The sequence below is a fragment of the Sinohyriopsis cumingii genome, chromosome 9 (genome assembly GCF_028554795.1).
Source record: "Sinohyriopsis cumingii isolate HCF-2022 chromosome 9, ASM2855479v2, whole genome shotgun sequence".
NCBI classification, from domain to species: Eukaryota; Metazoa; Mollusca; class Bivalvia; order Unionida; family Unionidae; genus Sinohyriopsis; species Sinohyriopsis cumingii.
The window spans coordinates 106,802,791-106,823,244 of record NC_142969.1 but is presented as its reverse complement, the minus strand read 5'-3'; the positions used below and the strand labels follow the sequence as shown (position 1 = coordinate 106,823,244).

The 20,454-nt window shown below is 32.0% G+C and overlaps 1 protein-coding gene across 1 annotated transcript in view; it reads right to left on the bottom strand.

The window, feature by feature from the left end:
* The window catches only part of LOC149792433 (uncharacterized), a 138,045-nt gene that overhangs the window by 107,207 nt on the left and 10,384 nt on the right, over positions 1-20,454 (bottom strand). The window contains exons 6-20 of the mRNA XM_089969575.1: positions 19,492-19,635; positions 17,048-17,181; positions 16,269-16,445; positions 14,869-14,912; positions 14,554-14,591; positions 13,440-13,540; positions 12,248-12,412; positions 11,282-11,328; positions 10,032-10,148; positions 8,443-8,556; positions 5,794-5,907; positions 4,106-4,150; positions 3,448-3,546; positions 1,917-1,942; positions 1,137-1,228 (exon numbers count right to left, since the gene is read on the bottom strand). Of these exons, the coding sequence (XP_089825701.1) occupies positions 1,137-1,228; positions 1,917-1,942; positions 3,448-3,546; positions 4,106-4,150; positions 5,794-5,907; positions 8,443-8,556; positions 10,032-10,148; positions 11,282-11,328; positions 12,248-12,412; positions 13,440-13,540; positions 14,554-14,591; positions 14,869-14,912; positions 16,269-16,445; positions 17,048-17,181; positions 19,492-19,635 (1,457 nt within the window). The remainder of the gene's footprint in view (positions 1-1,136; positions 1,229-1,916; positions 1,943-3,447; positions 3,547-4,105; positions 4,151-5,793; positions 5,908-8,442; positions 8,557-10,031; positions 10,149-11,281; positions 11,329-12,247; positions 12,413-13,439; positions 13,541-14,553; positions 14,592-14,868; positions 14,913-16,268; positions 16,446-17,047; positions 17,182-19,491; positions 19,636-20,454) is intronic.

Here is a 20,454-nt window from a genome sequence, read left to right as displayed (position 1 = left end):
CGTTTGGTCTAGAGCACAACGTAGTGTGGAGAGCCAAGGAGTGGTCATTTAAAGCAATTATTGAGGGTCCATCATAGCATAAACTGGTTGACTGGCGAGTATCACGTGATGGCCTTGTAGCAGTGAACAAGAACAGCTGAGAAAAAGTCTAATTGTTCTCGTTTCCAAAACAAGAAGATGAAGAAACACATGCGAACTGAACAGCAAATGTATTATGAACACAATAAAGTAGACGAAGACAGACAACAAACACATATATCACGAAAAACGGTACAAAAAACGGAACAGCTGAAAATGAGGTAATAAGAGAGAGAGAGAGAGAGAGAGAGAGAGAGAGGTGCGCGAGTTGAATCGTATGTACATGCCGGTGAAAAAGACTATAAAAAGTACCACATGTATATACATATATGTACAAAGACTTCAAAATTAAGCCAACCTCGAATATAAGCTGACGTTGAAAACGAGCTAACCTAAAATGTTGATGTTTCGTTGTCGAAGGTAGAGAACTACACTTAAATCATAAATGAAATAGAGGAGTTGTAAAATCATGGTTTAACATATCTGGAAGTTATAAACCTTTAAGTATTTTTCAGTGTCGAACAATATGTTAATTTGTTTTTAGATAGACATAAACTTTTTCCCCATCGTCTATTGAAAGTTGTACTTTAAAATCCGCGTACGAGAGAAGTAAGTAAGGAAATAAAATTGCTCATGATTATTGTTCCCCATGGCTTATTTTCAATTATATATATATATATATATATATATATATATATATATATATATATATATATATATATATATATATATAAGAAAAGTTGTGTTTTGTTATGTTTTCGTTTGTGTAATTATCTTTTGTGGCTTTGTGCTCTTTAGAAAGGAATCGGTAGATTTTTAAAGCTTGGGCTCGTTGTGCACCAGTTGGATTGTTTTGTGTCAGTTTCCTGTCATATATATTATTTCTTTGACTTAAAAGATATATATATATATATATATATATATATATATATATATATATATATATATATATATATATATATATATATATATATATATATATATATATATATTCATTATTGATTTCGGCACACACGTTTTCTTAGGAGATTAATGATTACAGGTTATTAAATGCTTACCCGCCTGCAACAAATACGGAAAAGTGGCACCGGTTCATATTGTGACATGTAATTATACTTCCATCTGCAAATGTTGGCTCTACGAAGTTAACCTAAAGAGACAAAAAGAATTGCAGTCTTTAATATACACGGCAGAATTAAATTTTCAACGTGAATTTAGCAGCTTGGTATATCGTTTTCTTTGTATCAATCTATCTTTTGACAATCATTTGATCGATATAATTAGATGCCAGGTAGATACAAAATCAGTATGTTGACAGGGATTAGTACCGGTAGAGAAGATTATTCCTAGGAACATATTAAGATTCAAAGACATTTCAGAACAGGTACTAAAAATGTAGATATAAGGAATTACATAATAAAATGTTTAGAAATAGAGAACAAATGTACTTTGCACAAATTGATGCCTATGCATCTACAGTTTGAGAAGGCGGTTCAAATTACATCAGATAGCTGTTCGATTGCTGATTAGTTTTTATGGTATAACGTTATATATATATATATATATAATATTCGTTATGTCAGCGCTGCTCATGCCAATTATACAATTTCATACTCACGTGAAAAAGAGCTGTGCTTTTTTATAATTTAATAATAATTTAAAACAATTTGAAATATGAATTATTATGATGAAGACAAAGAACATATACGCTCATGCATTACGTAGAAATAATACGAAGGTGGAATAGGATCAACTATCATAGGTCGCAATCAGTTTAGGACAATGACAAGACGCGTATGACGCGAATCCTGTTACATTAATCTTTCATATACAGTTACCTGCTGGCTATTAAGAAGTGTTTTCTCTGCAAGAGAAAATAAATTTGATAATGATGATATGACTTTCTGATAAACCTGCGGTATTCACACAAACGGTCATATTTCAAGCGTTTTAAAGTTTGATGTCAGAACTGAGAAGAAAAAAAAAACAGACGTGTTGGAAAGCGGGTATATTTTGTAAATATTATGATTCATGTCTATTGTGCTTTTAATGCTTTTGACGGCCCGTACCTGGCCAGTGCAATCTGAAAAGTTGAAAAAGTTTTAATATATGCTACAATACGATGATCTTACCCGTTTTACCTATACCATTATATCTTTTTCCAATAAGTTTTAGACATGGATAATCAACATAAAACATTAAGCTCTGTGTTACATCAATTCATACACTAGCACAGTTGGATACCCCTTAAAAGCAAAACTATTTAGTCGGGGCAAGAAATATAGCAATGCAGATGCTTTAAAATGCTAAGACAAAACGACGAACTCTTTTTTATAGTAACTTTGTTAATAGATAAGATTTCATCTGTCATCGTTGCTGTATTCCTCTGGTTATACAATAAATTTGAGTACGTTTGTAAATATGTTACTGCTCCCTGCAGTCAATATATGCACACGTATATATATATATATATATATATATATATATATATATATATATATATATATATATATATAGATCTGTGTGTGTGTGTGTGTTGTATATAACTTATATATACAACTTAGCCTTAATTGAAATAAACATATCTACAGAACATTTAACATATAATAACTACTGGTTGTAGCACTCTTTTCTTTTAACACCATAAGAGACGAAGCAGTTTTAGCTCCAAAATCTGATATAAATTTAGCGGTTTTATTTCAATATTGCCAGCATGACATAAGGTAAATTCTTGTACTTTATAATTGAATACTTTTATAATTTAACCTGATATTCAATACATTCGAGTTCAGTTGAATTTTGTTGTACACTCGTGTGCGATGTGTGATTGATATATATCAATGAAGTACAAAGCAAACTGAAAGTGTACTTGTTTTCTCTTCTCAATATTGCATACATATTACAAACCTCAGCCTGTTCTATTAATGCTTCTACTAGAGTAAACTTGTTTTGATTTTCGTACAGCCAGAAAAATGCTTCTCACACTGCTGTAAAATATGTTTTTAGAAGAGACAGAGCTATTCTAAATACAAATCTATATAAAGTCTAGATGAAAATCTTAATGAAACAAAATGAACATTCAATTTTGTCAATATTACTTTTTTCACATTATTGTAATATTTATAAATATGTTTGTGTAAAGAAGTCATTGTTCCATCTTCCTGCAATATTGTACTCGAAACATATGCCTACACGATAAGAAAACCATTATTGAAATAAAAGAAACAAAACTGCAAATTATTAATGTTAACCACGGTTAATATTTGAATTTGCAGGTCGTATTAATAAGAATTTCAATGAGAAACAACAAGATCCTCGAGATAAAATATCCTAGATATGAAAATGAACCGTTGCGTGTACGAAGCTTACCCGTGTCGCAATTCGCAGACCCCTCAAATCCAAGGCTACAACGGCATACACCACCTGTTGTGCACACCCCATTGCTTGTGCAGGAGTTTGCACGACAGGCTGGGGAAATAGAAAATAGCAATGCATGAAAGATTGTTGAATTATAAATGTATGTACTTTGTTGATTTGGTTATGTTTCTGCTTTTGATCATGACAAATAAAAGCGATGGGCATCGCATATGCAAAATGTTCACCAACTGTATTACTATAGGTGTTGAAACATTTCATGCACACTATCTGCAATACAGTCTTTACTCACATTCGCACAAACAATCATACACATGGGCAAACATTAAACCAAATAGTAATAATCATTCAAACCGCACTAAATATTCAACAAATTCGTTCAGAAATGCAAGTTAGATAGTTTCTTATTTGAGTCTCCTCGTCCAATTTATTATTCACGGAAGGTACGCTCAGGAGAATAAGAAAGTGCCTGAATTTCACCAAAATAGGTCTTACGCTATATCATCACTCGAGCCATTTAGTTGATAGCATTTAAATCATACGTACATTTCAGCCAATTGAATCACTGGATCCAGAACTTAAAGTTTAATAACATTGTCTGTTTTGAAGGTGAAATTCAGGCTAGATTCATTAAAATTATAATTTCACTCACCTGGTTCATCACATGACTTTTCAAGAAGTGATGTGCTACATCTATCTGTGTCATACGAAAAAGAGCAAATAAATAGAGATATTTTGGCTTGTGTTATGTATAGCTCTAAAATAGATGATAGAGGTTCAAAATAATAAGCAATTTAATTTCTTTAAGATAAGTATTTAAGCCACGATACAAGCATAGATTACTTTAAAGGTAGCTTGAAAAAATAGGGAAATCTCCGTACCAGAAACATCAATGAAATTTAATAGCGGAGAAATACGTTTTGAATATATTAAAAGTTAATGATACTGGTAAGAAGAATCCTAGATCATTTCTTAAATTTTAAGCATTTACATTTCAAAGCTTTTCTCGAAACGGACAAAGAACTTGATAAAATATCGAAAGTAGCAATTACAAGGAATGACACAAAATATAAATGCAATTATCAAATATAATAAGGCCTATTTTTATACACTCTGTAGTAATGCAATCAAATACATACGTGCTTAGATTCCAATAGATCAGATTATTTTAATACAATTTATTATTTTCATCAAACAGTAGCCACTTGAAAGCGATCATGTTTACTTTCTATAAATAATGTATGGGCAGGTACTTTGGTGCGTAATCAATTCTTTTCAATTATCACGTTTAAGAAAATAATAGACATAACTAAATTCATCTATAAAATGGTCTGACCAGCACATTCCGACACAAATACCCATAAATAATTCGAAATCTCAAACATGCGGTTGACCGCCTGATCGAGTTACAAAATCTACGCCAACTCTTCTTGCAGTAAGTCGAATGCTCATAGGAAACATGTTTTGGAATTTATTTGTCGCTTTGAATAAAAGAATAGTGTAGTATGTATTTTCGGAGAAAAATTTTGAAACAAATACTACCTGTGAGAGATATATAGGTACATAAAAGTGAGATGCCTAATGCCTCTGAAATAGACCGCCCGTGTGATCAATATATAAATATACAAACTTGAACAATTCCAATTTAGACCCATTTGTTGATTGGTGCATACGATATCATGATGAAAAGTATATCATCTAAGATTTCATATAATACCTCAATAATGTTATTCCGATCATCAGTTTAACTTGTTACTATAAGTCATATTATTGTACATTTCATTCTGATTGCATTTGCTGTGTTGAGAAGGATAGGATGTGCTTGGTCAATACACACGGAGAATACAAATCGTCATTGAACAGATGAAATTTAGAAAATATGCTTTTATGAAGTGACAACGTGAAAAAGAAACAAAAATTCGTGACATATTTCTAATAAAACAAACGTTGAATATCACTTTTATTTTATTTTTATTTTAGGAAGTAAATATATGATCGACATTATTTATCCATGTAACCTATAGATAAACACAAAAAGACATTGCAGTAACAAATGTGTGTTCGATTGGAAGTGGAGTGAAGTTAATTCTTTAATGACCAAAAATGTTCAATACGAGATAGAACAGGCAAGCAGGTGGATAGATTGTCAACGGTGACATATGTGTATCAAATGAAATCCTATAAGATATATTAGAACACTCTTTTGAATGTCGTTGGTGTTTCAGACAATGTAACTAAAATGACACCTAAAGACAGTTGTCTTCCTTAAAAGACATGTGTCTAAACATCTTGATATAAATGTATATCTGTAGCTTTGAAACTTTCTAAAAATATCCATACCTGTTGTACAATTATCCCCCTGGTATCTGTGGAAGCAATCACAGCTGTAACCATTGACTTTATCAATGCAGATTCCATGGTTATTGCAATCTTCGGGTATGCAGTCATTAATATCTAGATATCAAACAACCATGAATTATACTACAATTTGAAATATCAGTCATTGTCCTTTGAATCAGATTGTGCCTAAACGGAAGGACTCATTTTATAAATAATGTCCTAAAACAGAAATCGTAAGATAAATGTCGTAAACTTACAAGAAAAAAGGCAAATTTGACAAAACTGTTTTCTGTGGACATTTTTCATTTTCCACGGTACAGAACTGGATAGATAGTCGTCATTTAGAATAAACTCTTGAACCCTGAATACATAAGGTAATCCACTTGTATGAAATGAACTCTTACTAGGTGCATCGATACGCTGTGAACTTTGACTCACCTAATTTATAAGTAAAATATAATATTATTTAAAATATGGAAGACCAACACGTAAAAACAGTTATTTCTAATAATCGATATATATATATATATATATATATATATATATATATATATATATATATATATATATATATATGGTATTCTTGCTATACATAATTATATATTTAACTTCCAGTTTAAATCAGATTGTGTAAAACGATCGATAAAGATGCGTCATGTAGATTCCAGGTTATGCAAGAGGCGTTTCTCCGATATCGCGGTAATACTGAAAAATATTTGTACGATGAAATGACTTGTCCTAATGTTAGGATCTTGACGTATATGCTGCACAAATTGTAAATCAAAATTGAAAATTGGATGATTCAGTGGCTCTCATTCTGTCATTTGTATCCTCCATGAACAGAACGTATCTGAGAGAATTAAAACAATGCCAGGATTTTCGATGAGAATTGACAAACGAACATGAGCTTGAAAGTACACGTGGACCACAGAGCGCTTAAAAATCCTTTGTTACAATGAAAAGTAATAAACATGTACAGCAAAATGTTTAAGTCAACACCTGTTAATTGCGAAAGCCACCAGAAAACAAAATTGACATCCTTAATATTTTGACACCTATTTCCTACCATAGAGTCGATATCTCTCTTGTTGACAAATATGGTAATCATGTGATTTGACTCTTGCAGAAAATCACTGGACACCATTATGCGACTGGTTATCCGAATCGTTATAGTGATATTAATTTTAAGAAGATTATATGTTTTCATTGGGAACATGGGGTATGGTCATGTTTTGGAACAGGGAAATGGATGGGAGCATTTTTAAAATAGTGTATTCGCCAGCATTTCTGACATTTTCCCGAAGGGAAAGCGGTGATGCAGAACTAGTGACTTATGGTCATCCAGTGTATATAAGACAAACACTCGATAGGTCATGCTATGCAGAAAATTACCGAAAACCTCGAATACCGCAATTCCAAAGAACGTTACGATATTGTAAGATATATATGTAACACCTACAGCCGTACATAATAGGAAAGATTTTTAAATATTAGTTGTTTTTCATCGCAATTAAATTCTTGTTAGGCTGTAAATGAAAATTTGAAATCCAACGAATAGTATACGCAACCTTTGGAAAGCTTTAGTGATTTACAACCTGCAATAAATCCGCTGCGCATGCTTTTTATTGCGGAAAGCCAATATGATCTTGCTAATTTTGACTTACTGAAATATTCGGTTAGCAACATAATCCTTTCTTTCTGCATTTGAAAAAATTAAGCTATGATCTTCAACTTATGCAATTTAATGAATTTTAAAAAAATCTTTTTAGCTATTTTTATGCACATATTGCTAGACCTTTCTAGGTAATGATCCTTACTGAGGAATGTAATTCAACAGAGCGTAGTGCAATACACAAAATCCACCAAACATATATTTTTCATTTATTTTGGATTGCATAGAATTTTAGTTATGTAAAAATATAATTTTTGAAAGAATTTAAATGCTTCAAGATTCGCAAGCGATCACATGAAGACAACATGTTTGAATTTTAAGTCACTACGAACCAACCGTTCGTATAATTCGTTCTGTGTTAGAGATTATGTAACATGTTTTCTTCAATATGCCCAAAGTGTGAATGGAATCATATGCTCATATACGTTGCAGTATATTGCTTTTCTCTTCGAAAGCAAACGTTTTCAGATACATAAGTTACAAGGATAAGAAAACTGCATGTACTAATAAATTTTATTGGACATATATATAAAATTATTTGCAAATATACATTATTTTCGGCATAAGGTGTTTTTAATAGATACTACCATCAAAATCAGCATGTAAAGCACAATAAATTCTTACTTGCCACTTTCATACACTGATGACAATTATTAAATACATGTATTTGAAAAAAACACTTTTCATTTTGTAATTTATCGCCGCTAGCTAATACATACTGATACCACATCTGGTATACGTAAAATCAAATTTGTTTTTCCTTAGCTTTGTTTGTTCTGAATTCAGGAAATCTATCAATATGCAGCAGTGTTGTTACAAGTAACATAACTTTGGATGTAAGAGGAATAAACTGTATGGTAACTGCATGCCTAGAAACTCTAACGGGTTATGTCATCGTTTTTCTAATTTACATTTTATGACAAAAATTATGTTCGTACATCTTACAGCCGAAGAAAAGGTAGCAAGAGGTAACTTACTCAAATCACAAAGATGTCCGGTCCATCCGTGTGTGCAGGTACATAAAAAAGATGGTCCTCTTTTATCTATACATTTGCCATTTAGACATCGGCCTGGTGGACAGTCACTTATTTCTTCAATTATACAAGATATACATGCGAGATAGAGATCATTTGGGGTTTAAATTATGTTTGTTACAATAAAGTACACAGCTATTACTATGAGAATACATTTTTGGAAAAGCAAGAAACTAAAACTGCTGTGAAAATAAGTCATTTTATAAATCGACATTAAATTTTTTTTATTTAGGCATTAAAATATTAAACACTGTTAAGTAGTAAGAGATGGTATACTCGTCAGTTCAATTCAGGCTCAAAGTAAAATAATATTTGTTCAATACTTCTACTCAAAACCATTGGTACGCTAGTACACGACATGCTTACTATGTTCACGGCCACATAGCCACTTCTGATTCATACTTCCTTCAAAAATGATTTCAACGTTTGTGTTTCAATTACGTTATTGTCGTTTCTACTTAAGTCACAAAGACATTACTTTTTTTTCTCCACCTATCCTGTTTTGAATGCGGAAAAGCATACGTATAAATCTCGTTCAATAGACAATTCATTTACACACAAGTCTTTGGAGCTCTATTTTCTACGTTGCCATCTAAATAAATCAAATCTAAAATGCCAAAGGAAATTTAGGTCGAGGATGATTTGCTTAAATAATGCCAAAATATATTCCAGAATAGCATAAGAAAATTCAACTATATATATATATATATATATATATATATATATATATATATATATATATATATATATATATATATATATATATAAACTTTTGAATGACCTGGTGAGATACTGCCAGTGCAAGTATCTCCAGATGAAGCTGCTTCATAATTTAAATTTTGCAAGCTGTTAGCATTTTATTATATTATATTTATTAAATATGTTTGATATATATACAGTTATAGTGAACCTTATAGGTGGTACAGTTTCCGCGATTTTCCTACTGATCAGAGGCCATGAAAATTTAATTTTGCAGACTAAGATTGGTATAGCTGGAAAACTACAATATCCTATACATTGTGCAGGCAATTTTTAAAAACGTAACATTTTGTGAATATTTCATAAATCAGGAATTCCGCTATATAGAGAATACAGATGAAAAACATAGAAATTATCTGAATCAATGTAGCATAGTCATTTTAAAGAATAACTTTGTTTACAAAAGTCAAGTTACACACAGAAATAATTTTTTAAATAAATAAATTATATATATGGAAATAAGGAATGATCACGTATAGCATTGAAACTTAATTTAATACATATACTATTTTATATTGTGTAAGAAAACAACATGTATAATTAAGGAAATGTCCTATGTGCAAATTATCTACTATGCAACTTAAAATAAATTTCCAGATTTGAATGGAAGTTGTCGCCAGAAGCAATAATGGGATATATACAATCATACCAAATATATTCGGGAATAGGCTGCAAGAACGTGTTTGGTCAAACAGATATGTATGCATGTATCTGTACATACATATATTCAGACATAACACACTCAGCTATTCAAAATGATAATTAATTAATACCGTTTTCACAAAATTTTCCGTAGTAATGGTCGGAGACACACTCGCAAAAAAACTGGCTTATATCGTCAGGATTTTGTCTGCAAACACCATTCTGACAGGGTTTGTCTTTACATGGATCTGAAATTTGTATCTAAAATTAGCAAACGATTACAAATGTACTCGTGTAAATTGCTGGCTAATGACTTAAATGAATAGTAATACCATGGTATGCAAATATTGTTTGAATGAATTAATATGACTCAATCCATTGAGTTTCCGCGAATATCTTTGTAAATGAGAGACACGAGTGTGCTAAGTATTGAACAATTAAATAATTATAAATGAAATGTGAATATAATTAACAATGGAAGTACTTCAAAGAAATATTCTCTTTACATTTGAAAGGTCTTAGAACCTTTAAAACATGCAATGAAATGAAAGTGACAAACAAATATTTATCCTGTCGCATAAAAGGTTATAGAGTTAATAAAGAACTGGGTTAGGTTTCATCCATGTTCGTATATCTAGGCTGCAATTATTAGCTTTAATGTCTGACATTTGAATGAGACAGTCACCTAGTTCCCGTATTATGGTCAAAGAATCTCCTAAGTTCGTTAGAGTTGATAGTATACAAACTTGCTCCGAAAAATATTACTAAGATAGATGTTCATCTATATTCCATGAAAGCTTTTAGCCGAGAAAGTTCGATAATTGCTGATTTACGTTAATTTACATAGTTTTGCAACGTAAAATTTAAAATGTTGATACCAACAGCCAGGAAGGGAATAAAGGGAGACAAATTTGCGAGTCAATCAAATGGACAAAGCATGTAGCAAACCTCTCAACGGAACAAATATTACGGATATTAAAGTGTAATCTTTATAACGAAGGATTATGTCTACATTGAAAATGAAGTAACAAATATATTAGTACCAAGAGGTACGAGTTTAATTATGAAATCTTACATTCACCACAAAAGCAAAACTTTTTATCAACTATGCGTGATCACGTGTGACTTTGCGCAATAAAATCTTAAAGGTATGACGACATAATCTTTATACAATGGACTTAATATGACAAGATCACGAAGTCATCGATTCTTGTCACAGACAGTGGCACTTAATTAAACCTTGGTTACACTGACTACAAGATGATACGGAGGGACTAGACAGACCGGAAAAAGATGATTGTTATAATAATAAATTCAAGTATTTTTAAAACGAAATAAGGCATTTGCAAGCTTGAATTCTACTCCATCATAGCAATAATACCTGGCGGTATTATCCTTGGATTGATGCATGTTTCATCACTAATGGCACTGCAATAAACAACAGGGAACTAAGCAAGTTTGCATAGTTACAAGTAATAAAAATTAAAAAATCATTTCACCATAACTGTCATGAGAGGAAAAGCATGTTATGGTTCTGCGAAATATATACTTAGTTATGCACACCTAATAAATATTGGGATGTAGGTCATGGTCAAGAGATTTTAAATATTTGCACTGTTACTGCTGTAATGAAGTTCAATTCCAAAACAATTTCAAACCATCGGTTTTCCGAAACGCATGATAGAACATGTAACTAAACAACAGCTTGTTTAACGAAATGAATAATATGGTTGTAACATTTATTCTGATAAGATACAAGTGAAAACTGACACACTTGGTTTACTATCATAGCAAGCATCTCCATTACATAACACGAAATATGGCTAAACGCAACTATTAAAAGATATACTTCTATCTAAACTCTTTAGAAACGATTTGGTCGGCTAGAAAAATAATTTAATTTTAGGGTACTAAACTTCATATATTTGTATTTGCTCATGGAAATGTTAGAGGAAAATTAAAGATGGCCTAGTCAGTATGCATGCATGTATGTATGTTGCATGTATGTATGTATGTATGTATGTATGCATGTTTCTATGTATGTATGTATGTATGTATGTATGTATGTATGTATGTTTCTATGCATGTATGCATGTATGTATGTTTCTATGTATGTATGTATGTATGCATGTATGTATGTATGTATGTATGTATGTTTCTATGTTTGTATGTTTCTATGTATGTATGTGTGTTTCTATGTATGTATGTACGTACGTATGTATGTATGTATGTATGTATGTATGTATGTATGATTACACTTCATTTCTATCGACCTCGTCCATTTTTTGCAAATATCTCAGTATGAGTAATGAGAGAGAGAGAGAGAGAGAGAGAGAGAGAGAGTCACCTATTTGAATCTTGGGCATAAAAACACAAGGTTGTAGAGCCACCTGTCATATGTCTGATGCTGATGTCAATTTTAAATGCACCATTTTCACTGTTTACAATTTCGGTGCCATTTTTGGCCCATTCAACGTAATAGGTGCCAAACCAAATGGATATTATTTGAGCGCTGCAATTATAGAAACACTTAATACATAAAATCAACGTTTTAATATGTGAACTAGAAATGAGACATTCAAAATAGGATTTGGCAGTTATTGCCTTACACAAAACATCCACTCAAATGTTTCCAAACTTTAATGGAAACAACTTTGCTTGCACGTATAGCTTTACGAAAGATTGTAACACAATATGCAATTAGGTGAATGCTTACTTAGCCATGAAATACAAAAACATTTCATAGTCAGATAAGCCTGCCTGTATACACATTTTGACAACAACATTTGGGTAGGCAGAAAAATATGAAATTGAAGGGAACCATATATTAACGTTTGTAAATGGACAACAAATTCATAGGTCTGTTTCCCAGAATCGCAATTTTGTTGATGTGGCCTTAAGTATCGTCATTCAAAAGAAAATTGGTCAGATTTCAATATAGAACTATTTACACACTAAGTAATGTTTGTGCTTATCTGCATATTGGCTATATATCGAAACAAAGTCAATTGACTAAAATCAATTTCCTTATGAAACTATCCGCTGCTCACTTTATCCGCTCACCCAACTGTTGCTTAACCATCCATCATTTCAATCATTCACCGATATATTCGTCTACCCACACATCTATAAAATATGTTCATTCATCCACTCATCCAAACACATTTCCCTCCATTAATTTCAAACTTTATTTATTTTAGATTTCTTTTCTCGAACATTATTTTTAACATTTGCTATTTAGCAAACATATAATTGAGACAGAATCAGTTGCATCTATCTTTAAACCTTATTCAAATGACCAGCTGAGGTTGAAGATTAGACTGTTGGATTCCAATAGTTGGTAACTTAAGATAAATTAGACTGATTCATAACATGAAAGACAGGTACTGCGATTCCTAATATAATGCAATATTTTCAACAGTCAATGTTTTATTAGAGGTTTTCTCTTTTTAGATGCAATTTCTTTCATAATTTCGTCTGATTGCTTACGCAAATACCTCGACGATAAATAGTATGTAGTAAACACAAAGTATTGTTACCCAGCTGTTGGAGTCTTTGCATACATAGGGAATATACACGTGGCATTTGCATCACACTGTAGAACGTCCTTTTGGGGAATATTGATGAAGTACGGCCTGTTCTGTAATCATAAGACACAAATATATACGTTGTTATAGCATCATTTTGAAACCATTTATGCGTACATTGTCATACCGTACCGTTACTGATCGTTTTAGTTGATTATTTCCACCGTTCCTCTTGCGTGCACCTTTTGACCGTACATCAATGGTCTCTTAGTCAAAGTACCGTTACCGTTTTGTACCATACCATTTGGTAACGTTCAAAGCTAGTTACCAGGTGTCTTTTCATCTGTACTTATTGTAATTCAGTATTATCCTGCAAGTCAAATGATTCCTTGCATTCTATTTTATATAATTTTGTAACATTGAAAACGACCGCTGAAATGGTTTTCGTGATATCGTGTCTGCGTACCCATTCGTACCGTATCGTACAATAGCACCGTTCAAAACCGTCTTCCTAATCCTACAGACTTGTCTTCATCCTGTTTTGAACCCCTTTCATATCGTAAAGGTTCATACCATACCGTTTTCGTACCGTTTCCAATGTTGCAGAAGAAAATATATGAACAGAACAAACGACAGGTGTGAACAAAGGGGAAATCTACGAACAATTCCTGGAAGAAGGAGAATAAACAGGAGACAACTATTCATGCACATTGACTGAGGATGATTAGGATTTAAACTTATAGTCCTGAAGTCAAATTGACTACATGATTAAAGTAAAAATCACCATGCAATCCTAATGAAAATATTTACCAAAACAACGTACAGGAGTTACATTCATTACAGTAAATAAAATATTTTCCAGATGAATTAAGTATTATATAAACTGTCAATAAATGTTTAAATTATGACCGCATGTGGATGCTTTGAAATCTAAGATATAATACTCCATTTCCACGGGGAACATACTTGAAACTGATACACTCCTTTCTTAAATGAAAGGAACATTTTGTCTATGCAAATGAATTGGAATTTCTTGGAAGTTCGTGAGAGAATATGTGCTTGTCTGAATTCTTTTGTAAAATATTTAAATGACTGATAGTAACGTATATGTCCTATCAATACTTACATTGGAAACGTTTATATACTGATTTACTTCGAGACGAGCTGAAATAAATTTAATAGTAGTTACTACGCATATATTAATTTTGTACAACACTATTGCCAGTAGAATATGTAGAACTTATACTATTATATAATATTATTATTCGATGCAATGCTACAATGCTGAGACAAATAATATATCTTTGCTCAAATATACAAATTGATCAGATTACAAATGTAAGTAGAAATAATTATCAGCAAAACAAATTTTCACTAATGCAGATGATAATATTATACATTATTATTATATATATTCAATTGTACAATTGTACTATCTTACCTCTCACATTTAGCATGTAGCATCTCTGGTCAGACGAATCCATCCTGCATAGAAAGAAATGTATGTATATATATATATATATATATATATATATATATATATATATATATATATATATATATATATATCTGATCACAATGAGTTGTGTAGTCTTCAACAGTACCGTCTTTAAATGTCAAATACATACCTCATATGTTTTGCATACCAATGAATGCACTCACGATATATGAACTGAACAATGTTTCAGTTGTACAGTCATATCTTGGTCCATGTCTTGTATCACACTCTGGAGGGGGCATAGCTGGGTTGGTTTGTTAGTTGCGGCAGTTCATCAGAAGGGTATCTTGTGCCTAGACAATTTCAGCAAAGTGATGTGTCCAAAGACACACCATGTTAGCTGACACGGGATGATGCAATGATAGGATTGGTACCCGCATATTATCGGCCTCCAGTCCGGCACTCTATCCACTAAGCCTCTGCGATTCCAAGAGAGCAACATTTGTATGTGTAAAGATGTGGTTTGTATGAATTAAAAAAATCATTACCCTTTTAACACCGAGATGAAATTTCGGCTTATGAAATAATTCTTAACACCAAAGCTAACAAATCAATTTTTTTTTTTTTTTAAATGACCATCTTTTATTTATGTTCCAATTATATGTATTTGATGTATGCCACTTCATGTCAACTGCAGACCTTTAATACATTTACTTGGGTTTTGATTTGATACTGACAAATCCCAAATTAAGAATCTTTGACCTATTTACGGAGGCAACTGTAGATCCAATTTCTCGCGTATCGAGTCAGGATTGATTTCAATCAGTTAATGCCTCTTTTCATGAGAATGTCTTTTTTAACAAAAATACGTCCAGTATACAGACTTTGAAACACTGGACGGTACTCTCCAGAGTGCACCATACTAGACCTTTATTGAAATCAAACGACAAAATAGAAGTTTCCATTCAAACTAATTCTGGAATCGTCAAAACCGGAAAACAAGGTAATCACCCTTCTTCTATCATTTAACTGAATAATGTAGAAACAATTCCATTACACAGTGTGATTTTGCTACTATTTGAATATGCAAATAGAGATTTCATGAACATATTGTGCGGAAATGATCACAGAAAAGCATATTTTTTCTTACATATTTTACTATTTAAAAACATAAAATTTGAGTACTGAAGATTTGAACATCATCTGATCTTTGGTTTATTTGTAATTTAGGTGCGGTGACTGCCTCTCTCTCTCTCTCATTTTGTTGCTGATTTCATTGGAACAAACTGGAATATACATATCCGTCTTCACATAAGCTATAAGTGTCCATATAATGTTTAGATACCAGACGAATCATTTCAACAGTTTAGCATTTAAGATTCAATCTATTACACGAGGCTTACCCCACTGAGTCTTCCACGCCAACACACACAATATGTTCACCAACATCTGTGTCAAGAGGTGTCCACGTCATCGTCGCCATCTTTACATTTTTGTGATTTGGTACGGATGTATTTTTGACGCTGATAATTGTCACATCCTCATGTTGTCGACCGAGACAAGAGAAGTGATCAATGAACCTGATAATATGCAATAGAATATAGAAATTAGAAAATCAATATGCATTGATAGAGAAAAAATTAATGAAAATCATGCGATGCACATGAAGACTCATTTATCAAGAACTAGTTGAAATACAAACTCAAATGTTGTCTTCTGCATTGAGTGTAATTTTACGAGTCAGCTGGGCGACTTACGAGAAGGTCGCTCAGAATTGCATTTCATTTCTTGCAAATATTATAATTTAGTACTCTGATGTCATAGACAGTTAGTTTCGAAACTACCCCAACTTTGTCTCCAACGGAAACATGTACCTTGGATATATGTTGGCGCAATAATGAACATAAAATCTGGTCAAATATTTAACAGCAAGAAAACTAACCGTTCGGACCACCTTGGTTATTTTTACTATTGGATTGACTGTAGGATTGACCAAGAAGATACGAAGGAAACAAATTATTTCGATTGTTCTTGTTTTCACGTAATACAACATATTAATCCCGATCTTTACGAATGTTACGAAGAGAGAAATATACAACAAACCAAAAAATGCTTTGAAAAAGTCTTTGAACTAAGATCGCAAACTAAAATCCATTAGTTTTATGATACAATTATAACTTACGCGGGTGAGATCGGCTCGGCATACACGTCAATCTTCCAAGTCGTACCGGAATATATATTGAATCTATGATTGCCCTCTGGCGTAGGGAATATGAAGTTTGGTTCGCTGATATTTTCCAGAAACTGAACCAGGAACTGAAACAGGGTAAAATTTCTTTAATAGCATACCCATTTTGTGATGGACTATTTTCTCTTTTATTCAGGAATAAGAGGTTTAGTAAATGTGGCTTTCAAAATGGTATAATATCTGTGACTAGACTATTAGTCTTATTAAGTAATATTCTCGCGTGGATTCTTGATATCTTCGCCATACCAATGGCAAAGATCTCAATAATTATAATAAAAAAGGGTTATCTCCCTTTGATAGGATATTATTGTACTCCTGACACAATACTGTAAATTTAGCGGTAAAATACTTGGAGAAGACATTAAGGTTTGAAAGCTGCACCACGCTCGTCTAATATTACAGGTGTTGCGATCTTTTATGTATAGTGGCGTTAGATCAGTATGGGTAGAAATTACTTAATACATAGAAGCAAAGAGTTAGAAAAGCACTTATTGCAGTAATGTAGTACAGGGCTAACGATGTTATAAGTTAGGTCGCTGCACCCGTCACAATATACCGATTGTGCCACAATGAAATGCATCTCAGACACCATATATAGTCTGATTCTTCTTCCTTCCATTTGATTGGATTTTAATGTGTGTTATGAGTTATAAGGTAGGATGCTGTCAACATGCACGTGTACTAATGTACAGAGACGTTGGACTTAATTTTAGATGATGTATGGGTCAAAATAGCCTTAATACAGCAAAATAGAGTGAGCTGTGAGGAGGATGGGATGTTTAACGAGGATACCAGATTATCTCTGAAATATTCGTTTCTCTGATACGGTAACTTTTTTTTGCATTCAAATTTTACACATATTCCTAGTTTGGGATTTCTCTCGTTTTTTACAGACCTAGAAAGAAAGATTACCCGTTTGTTGTATAGGAATTAAAACATTCTGATGTTTTGAAACCATCACATTTCTCATTCACGGGGAATGTCATATGCAGATAAGTACTCTTTTGAGGACAGATATTGTGTAAAATACAAAATAGACGTAGTAAGCTGACTGTCGAATTTGAGTTATGCTTGATTTATCGATGTTAATATTGCTATTTTTTGAGGGCTCGTTATGAAGGTGGATTGGTTTCCACCGTCAACATCGATAGTGGTATGATCTGGTCAGTACGAAAATCTCAGCATAATTTATTTAAATTCAAAATAAATAATATGTGACATCTGAATGGTTCCGCAGATTCCGATCACCCATCATCTGAGCACAGGCATAGCTTACATCTTGGAAGTATTTGCCATCGTGTTACAAGTGTTTGATGTGCATAATTCTCAGTACACCACCTTAAATGAGTACATTGCCGAAAAAGCAGATAAAGTTGTTTGCCCACATGATTATTGATAAATAAAATCCTTGATGCGTGTTATGTGATGGAACTTCGTCTGAGGAGAATAATATAATTCACTTTACTAAAATAACTGTTAAATACGAAAAAGAGGACTTGTTCCTTTCATTTGGATTCAAATTGTTTCAAAATATCCTATCTTCCTTCCGTAGACAGTTGAATAAAAGTAAGAATACAGTAAGTTAAAGCAAAAGTTAATTTTAAAAAAAGTACTTTCAGATAAGAAGTTTTCTGATTCTGTTAATTATGATATTGACGTTAATTGAACAAGGAAGATAAAAGAATTAGGACTTCTAACATCTCTAGATCTTTTTATTTATGAATTTCAAACGAGGAAATGATGATGGCGACGAAGAAGGACAGGATGGAGATGAAAAGAACACAATTAGTACTGATTATTTCCTAAAACGAAATACATGGGCAAACAAACTATTATCTATGCACCAGTAAGATATATACATAATAAACGCATAAATGAATAAGCAATCGGATATTAAGCGAATCGACTTAGAGATAGATAAAGACATATAAAGATAATACACATAATTTCTAAATTTGTATTGTCGTTCTGTGTCTACTGGTGACGGTCCACCCTTGAGTCAGATTTAATTTTTACCTAAATTACGTGCAGTTGTTGTGCAATATATATGAAAGAAGTGAGAAGTAACTGAATAAAATTTACACCTGAAAGTACAGTTCTGTCAGAAAAAGTCAACATTTCCTTGCACATGTACCAGTCTTTCAAATACTTGTTTGTGGTAGTCATCGACTGACTTGATATTATGACATATTTTTTCATATGTTGTGGCATTAATTGGCACTGACGACACTAACGGACTTTAGAAGATATGAATAACTCTGATAGATAAGATACTAGTGTGGCAATTATAATTTGGCAATGAAGTGTCCAGTATCCTTATCTTTAGATTGATAAGGAGATTGTAGGTTGATGTTTAAGATGTGGTACGTTTTACCTACCTGTAAACCAATGGAGGATGATTCAAGTTCGTTTTCAGAAGACATGCCAGAAGCGTAGTAGTCACGGATAGTAATACTGATTGCACCCAAGCTGCCGTTTTGATAGCCCAGTGTTCTACTTGATGGGACAGTGATTACACAATCCTAGATAATAATAATAATAATAATAATAATAATAACAATAATATTTGTTATATATAGAGCTTGATCATGGCATCAGTTTAATAGCTGTCTAGTTTAATGCATGCCTTATTTTCTGGTAGAACCGGTTGTCAAGGCATGTAATTGTTTGCATAGCTTTACAAATAAATATAGCTAAATGCGACATTAACGGACTCTTAGTACTTATATCTGCTGCTATGAGTATGTAGCCTTAAACTAAGCAATAAATAAGAGCGAAAGCCAACAAGTCTTGTAAAATTCAAAATATAAATTATTTTCATAAAATTCAAAGTGAAAAATTAAAAAAATAACTTACATTACTATGAATGAAGTCCGAAGTAGTCTACATGTTCAATTAAGTCCAAAAGTAGCGAGTAATCTAAATGAGTTCCAGTCGTATTCCGAATGAAGTTCACTATTCTACTGATGTGCCAATTTTGTTAATAAATCACAATCATATAATCATTAACTGTCTTTAAATGAATTCATAGTAGTTCCAAAGCAACTCTTACATCCAAATAGTCCAAACAATTTGTAATAAAATAAAACAATTGAATTAAATCATGAATCATCTGAATCAAACACAGTTAAACATTTTTTAAGTCTGTTGTTACCTATAGGTAGACATAATTCTCCGTAATTAATTTCTTTTATATATATATATATATATATATATATATATATATATATATATATATATATATATATATATATATATATATATATATATATAAACACACAAAACAGAAACAAAATTAGAGTATCATATTGCTTCTAGAACAATCATAACTTCTAAGCAAG